This window comes from Oncorhynchus kisutch, unplaced genomic scaffold, assembly GCF_002021735.2.
Source record: "Oncorhynchus kisutch isolate 150728-3 unplaced genomic scaffold, Okis_V2 scaffold1965, whole genome shotgun sequence".
Classification (NCBI taxonomy): domain Eukaryota; kingdom Metazoa; phylum Chordata; class Actinopteri; order Salmoniformes; family Salmonidae; genus Oncorhynchus; species Oncorhynchus kisutch.
The window spans coordinates 1-14,431 of record NW_022263910.1 but is presented as its reverse complement, the minus strand read 5'-3'; the positions used below and the strand labels follow the sequence as shown (position 1 = coordinate 14,431).

The 14,431-nt window shown below is 42.0% G+C and overlaps 1 protein-coding gene across 1 annotated transcript; it reads left to right on the top strand.

Annotated features, from left to right (window-relative positions):
• Positions 1–236: 236 nt before the first annotated feature.
• Positions 237–11,673, top strand: LOC116368569 (protein eyes shut homolog; the record flags this gene model as incomplete). The annotated part of the gene is made up of 3 exons (XM_031819221.1): positions 237–340; positions 2,235–2,455; positions 11,582–11,673. Coding segments are annotated over exons 1-3 (385 nt in total), but the record flags the coding sequence as incomplete, so codon positions are not given.
• Between the last annotated feature and the right edge of the window lie 2,758 nt (positions 11,674–14,431).

Below are 14,431 nucleotides of genomic sequence, written 5' to 3'. Positions count from 1 at the left end.
TCTGGTGTTTCTTTCTCTCTCTCTCTTCCTCCTCCTCCACCCTCTCTCTCCTTTGTTTCTCCCAACCCTCTCTTTGTTTCTCCTCTCTCTTTTCTCTTTTTCTCTCTCTCCCCCTCTCTCGTTCTCCTGACCTCTCTCTCTCCCTTCCTCTCTCCCTCCCTCTCTCCCTCCCTCTATCCCTCTACCTCCCTCCCTCTCTCCCTTCCTCCCTCTCTTCCTCTCTCTCCACAGATATGGGCTGCCTGTCGGTAGGAGTGGAGGGTCATGTATGATTGAAATAGCAGTAGATAATGGAACAGTGAAACGTCAGGAGGAATCCTTGTTCCAGCCTGTGTCAGAGGTAAACCCAGTTATCTGACTCAAGAGCTTCATGGCACCCTTTGTCCTATATAGTGGCCTCTATGGACCCTGGACTATACAAACATGAAGAACAGCTGCTCTTTCCATGACTTAGACTGACCAGGTGAATCCAGGTGAAAGCTATGATCCCTTATTGATGTCACTTGTTAAATCCACTTCAATCAGTGTAAATGAGAGGAGAGGACAGGTTAAAGAAGGCTTTTTAAGTGTTAAGACCATTGAGACATGGATTGTGTGTGTGCCATTCAGAGGGGGAATGGACAAGACTAAATATTTAAGTGTCTTTGAACGGGGTATGGTAGTAGTAGGCAGGTGCACCGGTTTGTGTCAAGAACTGCAATGCTGCTGGGTTTTTCATGCTACACAGTTTCCTGTGTGTATCAAGAATGTTTGAGGGGGGGTACAACTAAATATTAAGGTGTTCTTAATGTTTGTACACTCAGTGTACCTATCTAACTGAAAATACCTCAGGTTATAACTCTGAAGCCTAACATGTCTAGCATGAATGATTTCAAACAAACTTCAGTTGCAATATAATTTTTTGTAGCAAAACAATTATAGCTCACTTGTTATAGATGCATTATGCAGAAAGTGCTCCACCATTTCCTGGTTTCCCTAAAATGTAAATAGTTCATCTAATTTGAGTTTATGTAACAAAACAAGCAAGTATTGTGTAGAGAATCATTGTACTAAACCGCTTAACCGCCATAACCAAAAATATAGTATTTTCAGCTGTTTTGAAGCTGGTGTAAAAAAATGAAAGTAAAAGGCTCAAAAACTAAACTTAAGACCAGGGTGCATAGAAATAGAGCACATAGAACAGATCTATCTTGCTTTCAATGAGAATGACATATCTATGAATTTGGTCAGGTTGCCCTGAAAGTGTACTTATTGCATCTTTAAATTGACCGTTAAGGAGGATAAGTTGTCGGTTCACTGGATTCACATCCAGAAAACACCTGATTTGCATCCTAAATGGCACCCTATTCCCAAAAGAATGTACTACTTCCCATAGGGCTCTGGTCAAAAGTAGTGCACTAAAAGTAGTGCACTATGTAGAAAATAGGGTTCCATTTGTGGCGTAGGCACACTTTACCTTACCTGAAGATTTGTTTTGTAGATTACCATAGCAGGTCTTGTCTACACTGAGTATACCAGACATTAGGAACACCTTCCTAATATTGAGTTGCACCCCCCCCCTTTTTGCCCTCAGAACAGCCTCAATTCGTCAGAGCCTGGAATCTACAAGGTATCAAAAGCTTTCCACAGGGATGCTGGCCCATGTTGGCTGGATGTTGTTTGACTGGTGTACCATTCTTGATACACACGGGAAACTGTTGAGTGTGAAAAACCCAGCAGCGCTTCGGTTCTTAACACAAACCGGTGCGCCTGGCACCACCTACCAGACCCCGTTCACTGTCACTTACATTTGTTGTCTTGCCCATTCACCCTCTGAATGACACACATACACAATCCACGTCTCAATTGTCTCAAGGTTTAAAAATCATTATTTAACCTGTCTCCTCCCCTTCATCTACACTGATTGAAGTGGATTTAACAAGAGACATAATTAAGGGATCATAGCTTTCACCTGGATTCACCTGGTCAATCTATGTTTTGTACAGTCAGTGTATATCATAACTGACTAAATATCTGTAGTAATTTACATGGAACTGTGATGTAATGAAGTATGCAGAGAAGCACATGGACTGTATATAGAAGACTAAACAGGCATTGCTGATAACTAGTGTGTGTGTGTGTGTGAGGTGTGTGTGTGTGTGTGTGTGTGTGTGCGCGCACCCACATGTCCCCCTGCTACCTTCCTACCTGCCTTTGAACATGTGCATACATTTGTCTTTGTGACATCCTTCCAGGTAGCGTTGGGGCCTATATTCCTGGGGGACGTCCCCTCCCATAGGGATCAGCCTGCCAGCACCAGGGAGGTGACAGGTTTTATAGGCTGTATCAGGGAGCTGCAGGTCAACAATAAGGACATCTACATAGCAGGAGAGGCACTGGGAGGGAGGAACATCCACAACTGTGACACACCTGTCTGTCAGCACCTGCCCTGCCGCAATGGAGGCACCTGTGTCAGGTAGGATATGACCATGTGGATATTTCAGTCGTCTTTAAAACAATATTAGTGTTTTGAAATACTGTCTTTGAGAGCTAAAAGTAAAAGACTGAATTAACCAGCTCTATTTAATGTCAACTAATGGTCTTAAAAAAATTAAATCTTCCTACATTGATTAGTAGTAATGGACTCTTAATGAAGGTCCAGGTACATCAAGGTTAATGGTAATGTGAGGCTAGAGGGCCGGCCATATCGCAGTGTATTGATTCATACCATTCATGCTATCAGCCATGTTTCAGTCCACTATCTTAACAGTAATACCGTTAATACTATCAGCCATGTTTCAGTCCACTATCTTAACAGTAATACCATTAATACTATCAGCCATGTTTCAGTCCACTATCTTAACAGTCTTACCATTCATACTATTAGCCATGTTTCAGTCCACTATCTTAACAGTCTTACCATTAATACGATCAGCCATGTTTTAGTCCACTATCTTAACAGTAATACCATTAATACTATCTGCCATGTTTTAGTCCACTATCTTAACAGTAATACCATTAATACTATCAGCCATGTTTCAGTCCACTATCTTAACAGTCTTACCATTCATACTATTAGCCATGTTTCAGTCCACTATCTTAACAGTCTTACCATTAATACGATCAGCCATGTTTTAGTCCACTATCTTAACAGTAATACCATTAATACTATCAGCCATGTTTCAGTCCACTATCTTAATAGTCTTACCATTCATACTATTAGCCATGTTTCAGTCCACTATCTTAACAGTCTTACCATTAATACGATCAGCCATGTTTTAGTCCACTATCTTAACAGTAATACCATTAATACTATCAGCCATGTTTCAGTCCACTATCTTAACAGTCTTACCATTCATAATATTAGCCATGTTTCAGTCCACTATCTTAACAGTCTTACCATTAATATGATCAGCCATGTTTTAGTCCACTATCTTAACAGTAATACCATTAATACTATCTGCCATGTTTCAGTCCACTATCTTAACAGTCTTACCATTCATACTATCAGCCATGTTTCAGTCTACTATCTTAACAGTCATACCATTAATACTATCAGCCATGTTTCAGTCCACTATCTTAACAGTCTTACCATTCATACTATCAGCCATGTTTCAGTCTACTATCTTAACAGTCTTACCATTCATACTATCAGCCATGTTTCAGTCCACTATCTTAACAGTCATACCATTCATACTATCAGCCATGTTTCAGTCCACTATCTTAACAGTAATACTACCAGCCATGTTTCAGTCCACTATCTTAACAGTAATACTACCAGCCATGTTTCAGTCCACTATCTTAACATTCATACTATCAGCCATGTTTCAGTCCACTATCTTAACAGTCTTACCATTCATACTATCAGCCATGTTTCAGTCCACTATCTTAACAGTCTTACCATTCATACTATCAGCCATGTTTCAGTCCACTATCTTAACAGTAATACTACCAGCCATGTTTCAGTCCGCTATCTTAACATTCATACTATCAGCCATGTTTCAGTCCACTATCTTAACAGTCTTACCATTAATACGATCAGCCATGTTTTAGTCCACTATCTTAACAGTAATACCATTAATACTATCTGCCATGTTTCAGTCCACTATCTTAACAGTCTTACCATTCATACTATTAGCAATGTTTCAGTCCACTATCTTAACAGTCTTACCATTCATACTATCAGCCATGTTTCAGTCCACTATCTTAACTGTCATACCATTAATACTATCAGCCATGTTTCAGTCCACTATCTTAACAGTCTTACCATTCATACTATCAGCCATGTTTCAGTCCACTATCTTACCATTCATACTATCAGCCATGTTTCAGTCCACTATCTTAACAGTAATACCATTAATACTATCAGCCATGTTTCAGTCCACTATCTTAAGAGTCTTTGACCAGGATCCTAGCCTGGTAATTCAGTAAATAGCTTATAGGTTATATTGAGTCTCTACCCTCTACACGCTGACATCATTAATCAATTTTTTAAATATATTTTTGCTAATTGAATACTTAACACAAATGAACAAAATCAGGTTAATAATATTTTGTGGTCAGATCATCAAGGCTGCCATACGCAAAGCTCTACTGTCAGTCAGCGTTGTTAATTATGAGTGTGAATTATTTTCCATCACGGTGCCAAACCCTCTTGAACCCCATAGCTGGTGTAGGGTTATAGAGAGTTCACAGAGCAATCTTCATTCAGTCAATTGACCCGGGTGGCTCTGGCATAATACCAGATGGTTAAAGTATTGGCTGTGGGCATAATGGCTGGCGATTTCATTGCTTCCTGTCTTAATGTCATCGTTCTGTCTTCTACAGCCTGTCGACATTTGCATATTACTGAGATCTAATGATACAATTGTGTTTTATCATAAATGTCTACGGCTCAGCATCTTTGGATTCTACTTGTAATAAAAATATCTATATAAAACACAAATATATATATATAAATATATATATTCTTATAGAATTTGAAAACATACAATCTACCTGCAGTGAATAATTATTATTATTATTAAGACTGAACATTGCACATTGTCTGTAGTTTATAAAAGAAACAACTCAAGGTCCTAGGAATAATCATTAGGCCGAATTCTCAATGAGGAACCAACAAAGACTATGTATACGTCCCAAATGGCACCCTATTCCCTACAAATGGCACCCTATGCCCATAGGTCTTTGGTCCAAAGTAGTGCCCTATAAAGGGAAAAAGGTACCATTTGGAACTCATGCCTATAATCAGACAATGCTGCAGCCTATAGTGATGATGTACAACGTTCCCCTAAGGATACTTCAGAAAGAAAATGACTCATTAAAGAGTTGGTTGCAGAAACGTCTTTGAATTCTGGAGGACATATACATTCAAAAGAAGTTTAGGAGTTGAATTATAGATAAATTGGCTACTGTTTTAATAAGTTATTGTATGGGTATGTTCATTCTGTTTGTTGTGTTTTGAAATGTCCTAAATTCAAGGAATCCACACAAAAGATAAGGGACTTCGAATACATCCTTGAGGAACCTTAATGTAAACTGTTACCTTCTTTAATAAAGCAGCAGAAGAAGTCTTGTTAAAACTCTGCTTTGCTGGTGACTGGCTGGGTGGCTGGCTGGCTAGCTGGCTGCCTGACTGGCTGGCTGGCTGGCTGCCTGGCTGGCTGCCTGGCTGGGTGGCTGGCTGGCTGCCTGGCTGGCTGGCTAGCTGGCTGGTGACTGGCTGGGTGGCTGGCTGGCTGGCTGGCTGGTGGCTAGCTGGTGCCTGGCTGGCTGCCTGACTGGCTGGGTGGCTGGCTGGCTGGCTAGCTGGCTGGTGGCTAGCTGGTGCCTGGCTGGTTGGCTGGCTGCCTGGCTGGCTGCCTGACTGGCTGGCTGGCTGGCTGACTGGCTGCCTGGCTGGCTAGCTGGCTGGCTGGTGGCTAGCTGGCTGGCTGGTGGCTAGCTGGTGCCTGGCTGGTTGGCTGGCTGGTGGCTAGCTGGTGCCTCGCTGGCTGGCTGGTGGCTAGCTGGCTGGCTGGTGGCTAGCTGGTGCCTGGCTGGTTGGCTGGCTGGTGCCTGACTGGCTGGCTGGCTGTTGCCTGTCTGGCTGGTGCCTGACTGGCTGGCTGGGGTGGAATGGCTACCAGATGTAGTGAAGGTGTGGATAAGGGGATGTGGTAGGGTTGACACACACTTTAGTTCTTAATTGCTGTAATCAGAGGCTTGATTACATTAAATATGGGTGGTAACAAAAGGGTTTTCCCATTTTTACCTTCACGCAATCATTTGATTACAAAGTGTGTTTATGTTTAGTGATTGTTGTGAATATGTAAATCACATACACACATATCATATTATCTGTGTGTGAACCCACACACATGCACATACACAAACACACCCTGTTTCACACACACAAACACACCCTGTTTCACACACACAAATACATCGTTCCACACACACAAACACATCGTTCCACACACACAAACACATCGTTCCACACACACAAACACACTGTTCCACACACACAAACACACAAACACACTGTTCCACACACACAAACACACTGTTCCACACACAAAAACACACTGTTCCACACACACAAACACACTGTTCCACACATAAAGGACTTCTCGTAGTCTCCTCTACCATATAAGGACAAGAACGTTACAGGAACCTCACAAACAAACACACTGCTATTAATTATTAAAGGCTACATATTTAATCTGTTGAGTAGCAGATTAACTACTGAATAATGGATTGGCCTGCACATGATATCTCTGTCAGATGAGCTCTCAGTAATCAAGTTGTGTGGTGCCCAATGTCATAACCTGAGTATAGCAATCATTAAAAACACCTTTCTAATATAGAGTTGCACCCCCCTAAAGGGATGCTGACCCATGTTGACTCTGATGCTTCCCACAGTTGTATCAAGTTGGCTGGATGTCCTTTGGGTGGTGAAACTGTTGAGCGTAAAAAGCCCAGTAGCATTGCAGTTCTTGACACACACCGGTGCGCCTGGCACCTACTACCAGACCCCGTTCAAAGGCATTTCAATCTTTTGTCTTGCCCATTCCCCCTCTGAGTGACACACATACACAATCCCATGTCTCAGTTGTCTCAAGGCTTCAAAATAAGTGCAAGTTGGTGTTTTAAATGCAGCTATTGATGGGATTTAGCTTTGTAGTCTATTGCCTTAGTCAGTTTGGCTTAATCACAGACAAAAAATATCCGGCCAAAAGGTTTTTACTTTGAATTCAGAATGGATTCAGAATGCAGTGTTCATTTCAATGATACATTCATTTTCCTCATGAAACACAAACTGCACCCTACATTATAAAACTATACCATACATTCACTCCCTGAAACTTGTAAAAATGGAGTCACTGCGAGGCATAGCTACCGAGGTCATGATCAAACTGGGTTAAGATGTTCTCCATATTTCACAGTGTTCTCCAACACAACACACATTTGACAAGTAAAAAATAATAAGCTGTCAGTACCACGGGTGATTTTATAAAACATGTCAAATAACCCTGTTGAAACAAACCCTGCTGAATCATAGCAGGGAAATGTAAAGCGGAGGCGGACGGTTATAGCTGGCCATGAGGTTTTGTTCTCGGTTCAACAGAATCATGACCCATCCATCTAGCACGGTTTCCCGCTTCGGATTCTGCAGCTTTGACTCGCTGAAACTGCTACAGGGGAAACTTTAGCTGTTTAGTTGGCCTTGGTCACCGTAACAGTGGTAACTTTACGTTTTGGCTGGGCATTGAGTCAAAAGATTAAGAACGCGTCTGTATATAGTACTGCCCAGCTAAAGCTCCAGGATGTTTATCGCTGCCCTGCAGTGGTGGAATAAGACGCCAATATACACAACGTCATTCTGACCTCTAACCACATACTGTAAATGTAATGCCTTCCAGACAATCATGTATTGTAAGATGCAGTTCAAGTAAATACTATTCAGCGCCATGCAGCACGTAAACAATCTAAAGTTCAGGCTGAAAGTAGTGCATGAAAACCACACAACACACATAACAGATATTAACAACATCCTATAGGAAAATATACAACATCCTATTGGAAAATACACAACATCCTATTGGAAAATACACAACATCCTATAGGAAAATGCACAACATCTTATTGGAAAATACACTGTATTCTATTGGAAAATGCATAACATCCTATTGGAAAATGCATAACATCCTATTGGAAAATACACTACAGCTTATTGGAAATACACAACATCCTATTGGAAAATACACGTAATCTTATTGGAAAATACACAGCAGCTTATTGGAAAATACACAACATCCTATTGGAAAATATACAACATCCTATTGGAAAATACACAACATCTTATTGGAAAATACACAACATCCTATTGGAAAATACACAACATCCTATTGGAAAATACACAACATCTTATTGGAAAATACACTGTATTCTATTGGAAAATGCACAGCATTCTATTGGAAAATACACAACATCCTATTGGAAAATACACGTAATCTTATTGGAAAATTCACAACCCCCATATATAGACAAAGGCTTAGGTGAGGTCTACTACATTATCCTGTCTGTCTGTCTACATAATCAATCACCACAATCATTGTATTAATGACAAATAACCACCATGGCAGCATTTCACAGAGTGTATTGGACTGCAGTCATCATCTGACATGTCTTTAGATCTGAGCCTTACAACTGCCACTTCATTAGTAGAGGCTGACTCCCTAATGGGACCCTATTCCCTGCCAGACCCCTGGTCAAAAGTAGTGCACTATACATGTAATAGGGTGCCATTTGGGACGCAGACAGAGCCGGATGTCCGATATAATAAGGTCATCATGGTATTGAGGTTTGGCAGACATCTGCTTATCTTAGAGAGATACGCTATCTTTGTCTTCTTACAGACATGTTCTATGTAGTAGCTGTGTGCTATAACAGTCTCCACTTTTCTGGGAAGGCTTTCCACTAGATGTTGGAACATTGTTGCGGGGACTTGCTTCCATTCAGCCCATTCAGAGCATTAGAGGGGGTGGGCACTGATGTTGGGCGATTAGGCCTCGCTCGCAGTCGGTGTTCCAATTCATCCCAAAGGTGTTTGATGGGGTTGAAATAAGGGCTCTGTGCAGGCCAGTCAAGTTCTTCCACACCGATCTTGACAAACCATTTCGGTATGGACCTCGCTTTGTGCATGGGGGCATTCTCATGCTGAAACAGGAAAGGGCCTTCCCCAAACATTTGTCACATAGTTGGAAGCACAGAATTGTCTAGAGTGTCATTTTATGCTGTAGCATAAAGATTTCACTTAACCCCAGACCATTATTCCTCATCCACCAAACTTTACAGTTGGCACTATGCATTGGGGCAGGTAGCGTTCTCCTGGCATCTGCCAAACCCAGATTCGTCCGTCGGACTGCCAGATGGTGAAGCGTGATTCATCACCCCAGAGAATAGGATTCCACTGCTCCAGAGTCCAATGGCGGCAAACTTTACACCACTCCAGCTGACGCTTGGCATTGCGTGTGGTGATGTTAGACTTGTGTGTAGCTGCTTGGCCATGGAACCCCACTTCATCAAGCTCCCGATCAGTCCTTGTGGTGATGTTGCTTCCAGAGACAGTTTGGAACTCGGTAGTGAGTGTTCCGACCGAAGACAGACCATTTTTACACGCTAATCATTTTAGCACTCGGCGATCCCATTCTGTGAGCTTGTGTGGGCTACCACCTCACGGCTGAGCCGTTGTTGCTTCTAGACGTTTCCACTTACAATAACAGCACTTATAGGTGACTGAGGCAGCTATATCAGAGCAGAAATTTGACGAAGTGACTTATTGGAAAGGTGGCATCTTATGACGGTGCCACATTGAAAGTCACTGAGCTCTTCGGTAAAGCCATTCTACTGCCAATGTTTGTCTATGGAGATTGCATGGCTTGATTTTATACACCTGTCAGCAACGGGTGTGACTGAAATAGCCAAATCCATACATTCGAAGGGGTGTCCATTTACTTTTGTGTATATATAGTGTATTTTGTATACAAATCTAACATGCCCCTGTTAAAGTAGACTATGTACTGTATATTACACTGAACAGGTTTTAACACAGACATAAGTGTTCATCGTGTGGCAGTTTTTAGATAACAGGTCAGACATACCATCATGTGGCAGTTTTTAGATAACAGGTCAGACATACCATCATGTGGCAGTTTTTAGATAACAGGTCAGACATACCATCATGTGGCAGTTTTTAGATAACAGGTCAGACATACCATCATGTGGCAGTTTTTAGATAACAAGTCAGACATACCATCATGTGGCAGTTTTTAGATAACAGGTCAGACATACCATCATGTGGCAGTTTTTAGATAACAGGTCAGACATACCATCATGTGGCAGTTTTTAGATAACAGGTCAGACACATTTAGTTGCCAGTGAAGAGAGCGGCGGTCACTGCATCCTGCAGGAGCCACATGAATGGTTAACACTTAAAGCCTACCACCTGACTGAGCAGTGTGTTAAAGCTCAATCAGAATGGAATTGATGTATAACGGAGGTCCATAAAGCAGGACACTGACCTTACAGCTGATGATCGTGTCATCATTAGTTCCTGCTGACCCTAAACACTGTGTATACGTCTGAAATGGCACCCCTTTCTCTATATAGTGCACTAAGTTTGGGACCATATTCCCTATATAGTGCACTAAGTTTGGGACCATATTCCCAATACAGTGCACTAAGTTTGGGACCATATTCCCTATACAGTGCACTAAGTTTGGGACCATATTCGCTATATAGTGCACTAAGTTTGGGACCATATTCCCTATACAGTGCACTAAGTTTGGGACCATATTCGCTATATAGTGCACTAAGTTTGGGACCATATTCCCTATATAGTGCACTAAGTTTGGCACCATATTCCCTATATAGTGCACTAAGTTTGGCACCCTATTCCCTATATAGTGCAGTAAGTTTGGTACCATATTCCCTATATAGTGCAGTGAGTTTGGCACCATATTCCCTATATAGTGCAGTAAGTTTGGCACCATATTCCCTATATAGTGCAGTAAGTTTGGTACCATATTCCCTATATAGTGCAGTAAGTGTGGCACCATATTCCCTATATAATGCAGTGAGTTTGGCACCATATTCCCTATATAATGCATTAAGTTTGGCACCATATTCCCTATATAGTGCAGTAAGTTTGGCACCATATTCCCTATATAGTGCACTACATACAGTATTATGCATAATATCTATGTTAGGGTGGTGTTTCAGAAGCTTCCTGTGACCTGCCACTGTCTTAGATCTACCGTACACATGAGATTAACATGTTAATATGGTAACATTTACTATGTTACATTTACTATGTTAAATAAATATCATTAATATTTTAATGAAATAGATTAAAACGTTTAGCAATTTCTTAAATTTAAAATGTACTGCCTACTATGTCATAATTTAGTTTAATATTCATTGTAACAAGTCATCAGCTGTTATTTAAATAAGTGTGTGAATTACGTCTGTTCACATTGAGAAACATTACTGGGTCATTCATTTCCGCGTCCCAGGTGGCTCCTTATTCCCTATATAGTGCACTTCCTTTGACCTGAAGCTGGGACGAGACCGTCATGATCACACTGACCACCACATGGAAGGAGATGAAGAAGATCATCAAAGAGGACACTCACTGTTTCAAGTTCTCAAGTAGTGACAGAAATAGTGCTCAGAAATAGTGCCAGAAGTAGGGCCACTATATTAGGGGTTAGGATGCTATTTGACTGGTAATATTTACCACAGTTAACACAGTCAGTGTGACATTTATGCTGAAAACAAGAGTCGACTTTACAGTCTATTTCCCTTCCTTCTAAGCCGCGTTCCATACAGTCATTCCAACAGTTCTAAATTCCAGCGACAGAAGGTAAATATTTAATTTCTAGAAGCCAGTTTCTGGAGGAGAAAGTGGAGGAAAATACATCCCACAGTGCTGGCTGCTCAAGGCCCATTATTAATTTATAGACGTGAAACCCCACCAATGCCTTCTCTATCTGATATTATACCTTTGAAAAGTGTGTGCCTCTTACAGAGGAGCTTATGAAGTGTAAATAATATGACTAGCCTAGCCTCCACTTCCTCTCCAACCCAGAGATAAAGCAACCGCATGAATATGAATTGAGAAAAGGAGAAGGGGATAGGGTAGGAGAGTCATGTGTATACTTTTTGGGCCATATGTTTGCTCAACCACTCCCAATCATTGGTTTCCTGCAGGTTATTATGTGCATCCTAAATGGTGCCCTATTCCCTATATAGAGCACTACTTTTGACCAGGACTCATAGGGAATAGGGTGCCGTTTGGGACAGTGGTTATTATCTGCATTCACTGAAAGCACAGATGTGTTTACATTTTGTAAGGAGCTGAAAGAGGCAGAACACACACACACATATGTACATGCGCACGCACGCACACACGCACACACACACACACACACACACACACACACACACACACACACACACACACACACACACCTGCTGTTGAATCTGATGTGTTATCTGAATTAAATCTATAACATAACACCTGTCCATCTCCTCAACCAGCCAGTCCATCCATCTAACGTGGCAGCTCCTTTCTGCAGAGCTCCAGTATGTCATACTGGATGTTTTCCATCTGGGACTGATGGAGATGTTTTCATGTCTTAACTCGTCTCTATTGATTCATCACAGAGTTTAATACAGTGTTTTCATTCATGAAGTTGTTGATTATTTGATCATCTCTCTCTCTCTCTCTCTCTCTCTCTCTCTCCTCTTCTCTCTCTCTGTCTCTCTGTCTCTCTGCTCTCTCTCTCTCGTCTCTCTCTCGTCTCTCTCTCTCTCTCCTCTCTCTCTCTCTCTCTCTCTCTCTCTCTCTCTCTCTCTCTCTCTCTCTGTCTCTCTCTCTCGCTGCCTCTGTCCTCTCTCTCTTCTCTCCTCTGTCTCTCTCTCTCTCTCTGTCTCTCTCTCGTCTCTGTCTCTCTCTGTCTCTCCTCTCCTGTCTCTCTGTCTCTCTATCTCCTCTCTTATCTCTCTCTGGGTCTCTCTCTCTCTGTCTCTGTCTCTATCTGTCTCTCTCTCTCCTGTACCTAGATAGAAACACATCACTAGAACTACCAGGGTCCATTTCCCCTTGGTCCTAATGATCTCTCCTCTCTGTGTGTGTCTGTCTCTATTTCTCCCTGTGTATAGTGATGCAGAGGACTGGGTTCTGTGAGTGCGCCTCCTCTCTACTCTGGTCGGCTCTGCCAGTTCACAGCCTGTGAGTGGAGCCCCTGTGGTCACGGAGCCACCTGTATCCCCAAGTCCCACCAGGAAGCTGTGTGTCTCTGCCCTACGGAAGACAGGGCCTGCTGTGTGATGATGGTAAGATATAGACACAATATGTTATACATAATATATAACATTATAGATATACATAATGCATGCGTATCACAGGAGGCTGCTGAGGGGAGGACGACTCATAATAATGACTGGAACGGAGCTAATGGAATGGCATCAAACACAAGGAAACCATGGAAACCATATGTTTGATGTGTTTGATACCATTCCACTGATTGCCGCTCCAGCCATTACCGCAAGCCCGTCCTCCCCAATTAAGGTGCCACCAACCTCCTGTGAAGCATATAAGACATCGAGTGTGACAGGTCCTGCTGTGTAGAGGAAGGTTAGACCCATACATACAGTACTCTAATACCAGTTTCACACTACTGAGCCATGCCGAGCTGTACTGCACTGGCCTGGTTAGTCATTCACATGGACCGTTGTTGCTGGACACTTGTTCTTGTTTGAAAGGATGGTGTTTGATATGGCCAGCACAGTAAGGATCATGTTGGCACAGATGTGTGTAAAGGATACAAAACTTCAGGGCATCAGACCTGGTTTCAAATAGTATCCGTTTTCTTTCAAATATTTCAAATGAGCCTGATTGACCTGGCGTAGAGCAACGGGACCAATATAATAGTACCAAAAGTGCAAACCCCACCTAGCTGGCACTTCAGGCAGGCTCAAATCAAACACTCAAAGTATGTGAAAGAAAACACATACTAGTTGAACCCAGGTCTGCTCCACAGTCTCAGGGATCGGTTGAGAGGCAACAGTGGAGAGATGAAAGATAGTGAAGAACAGCAAGGAAGTAAAAGGGAGAAGTTAATGAAATGGAAATCCTGCTGGGGGAAAAAGCTTGTGTCTTCCTTTGCGAATGGATTTCACATTAGGGTGATAATAATCAATAGCTTTACAAGTGTATCTATCTACTCTGCTGGATGTTCCAGAGAGGCGGTGGAGCTCTGATAAGTTCTTAAAAGGATATTTTCTAAGTAGCTGGCTGGTTTAGTGCATTGGTTTTCCAAGCAGTCACCTTTAATAAGGGTTAACCTACAGTCAAGGAATGCATCCAAATGGGAACCCTATATAGTGCCCTACATTTTTATCC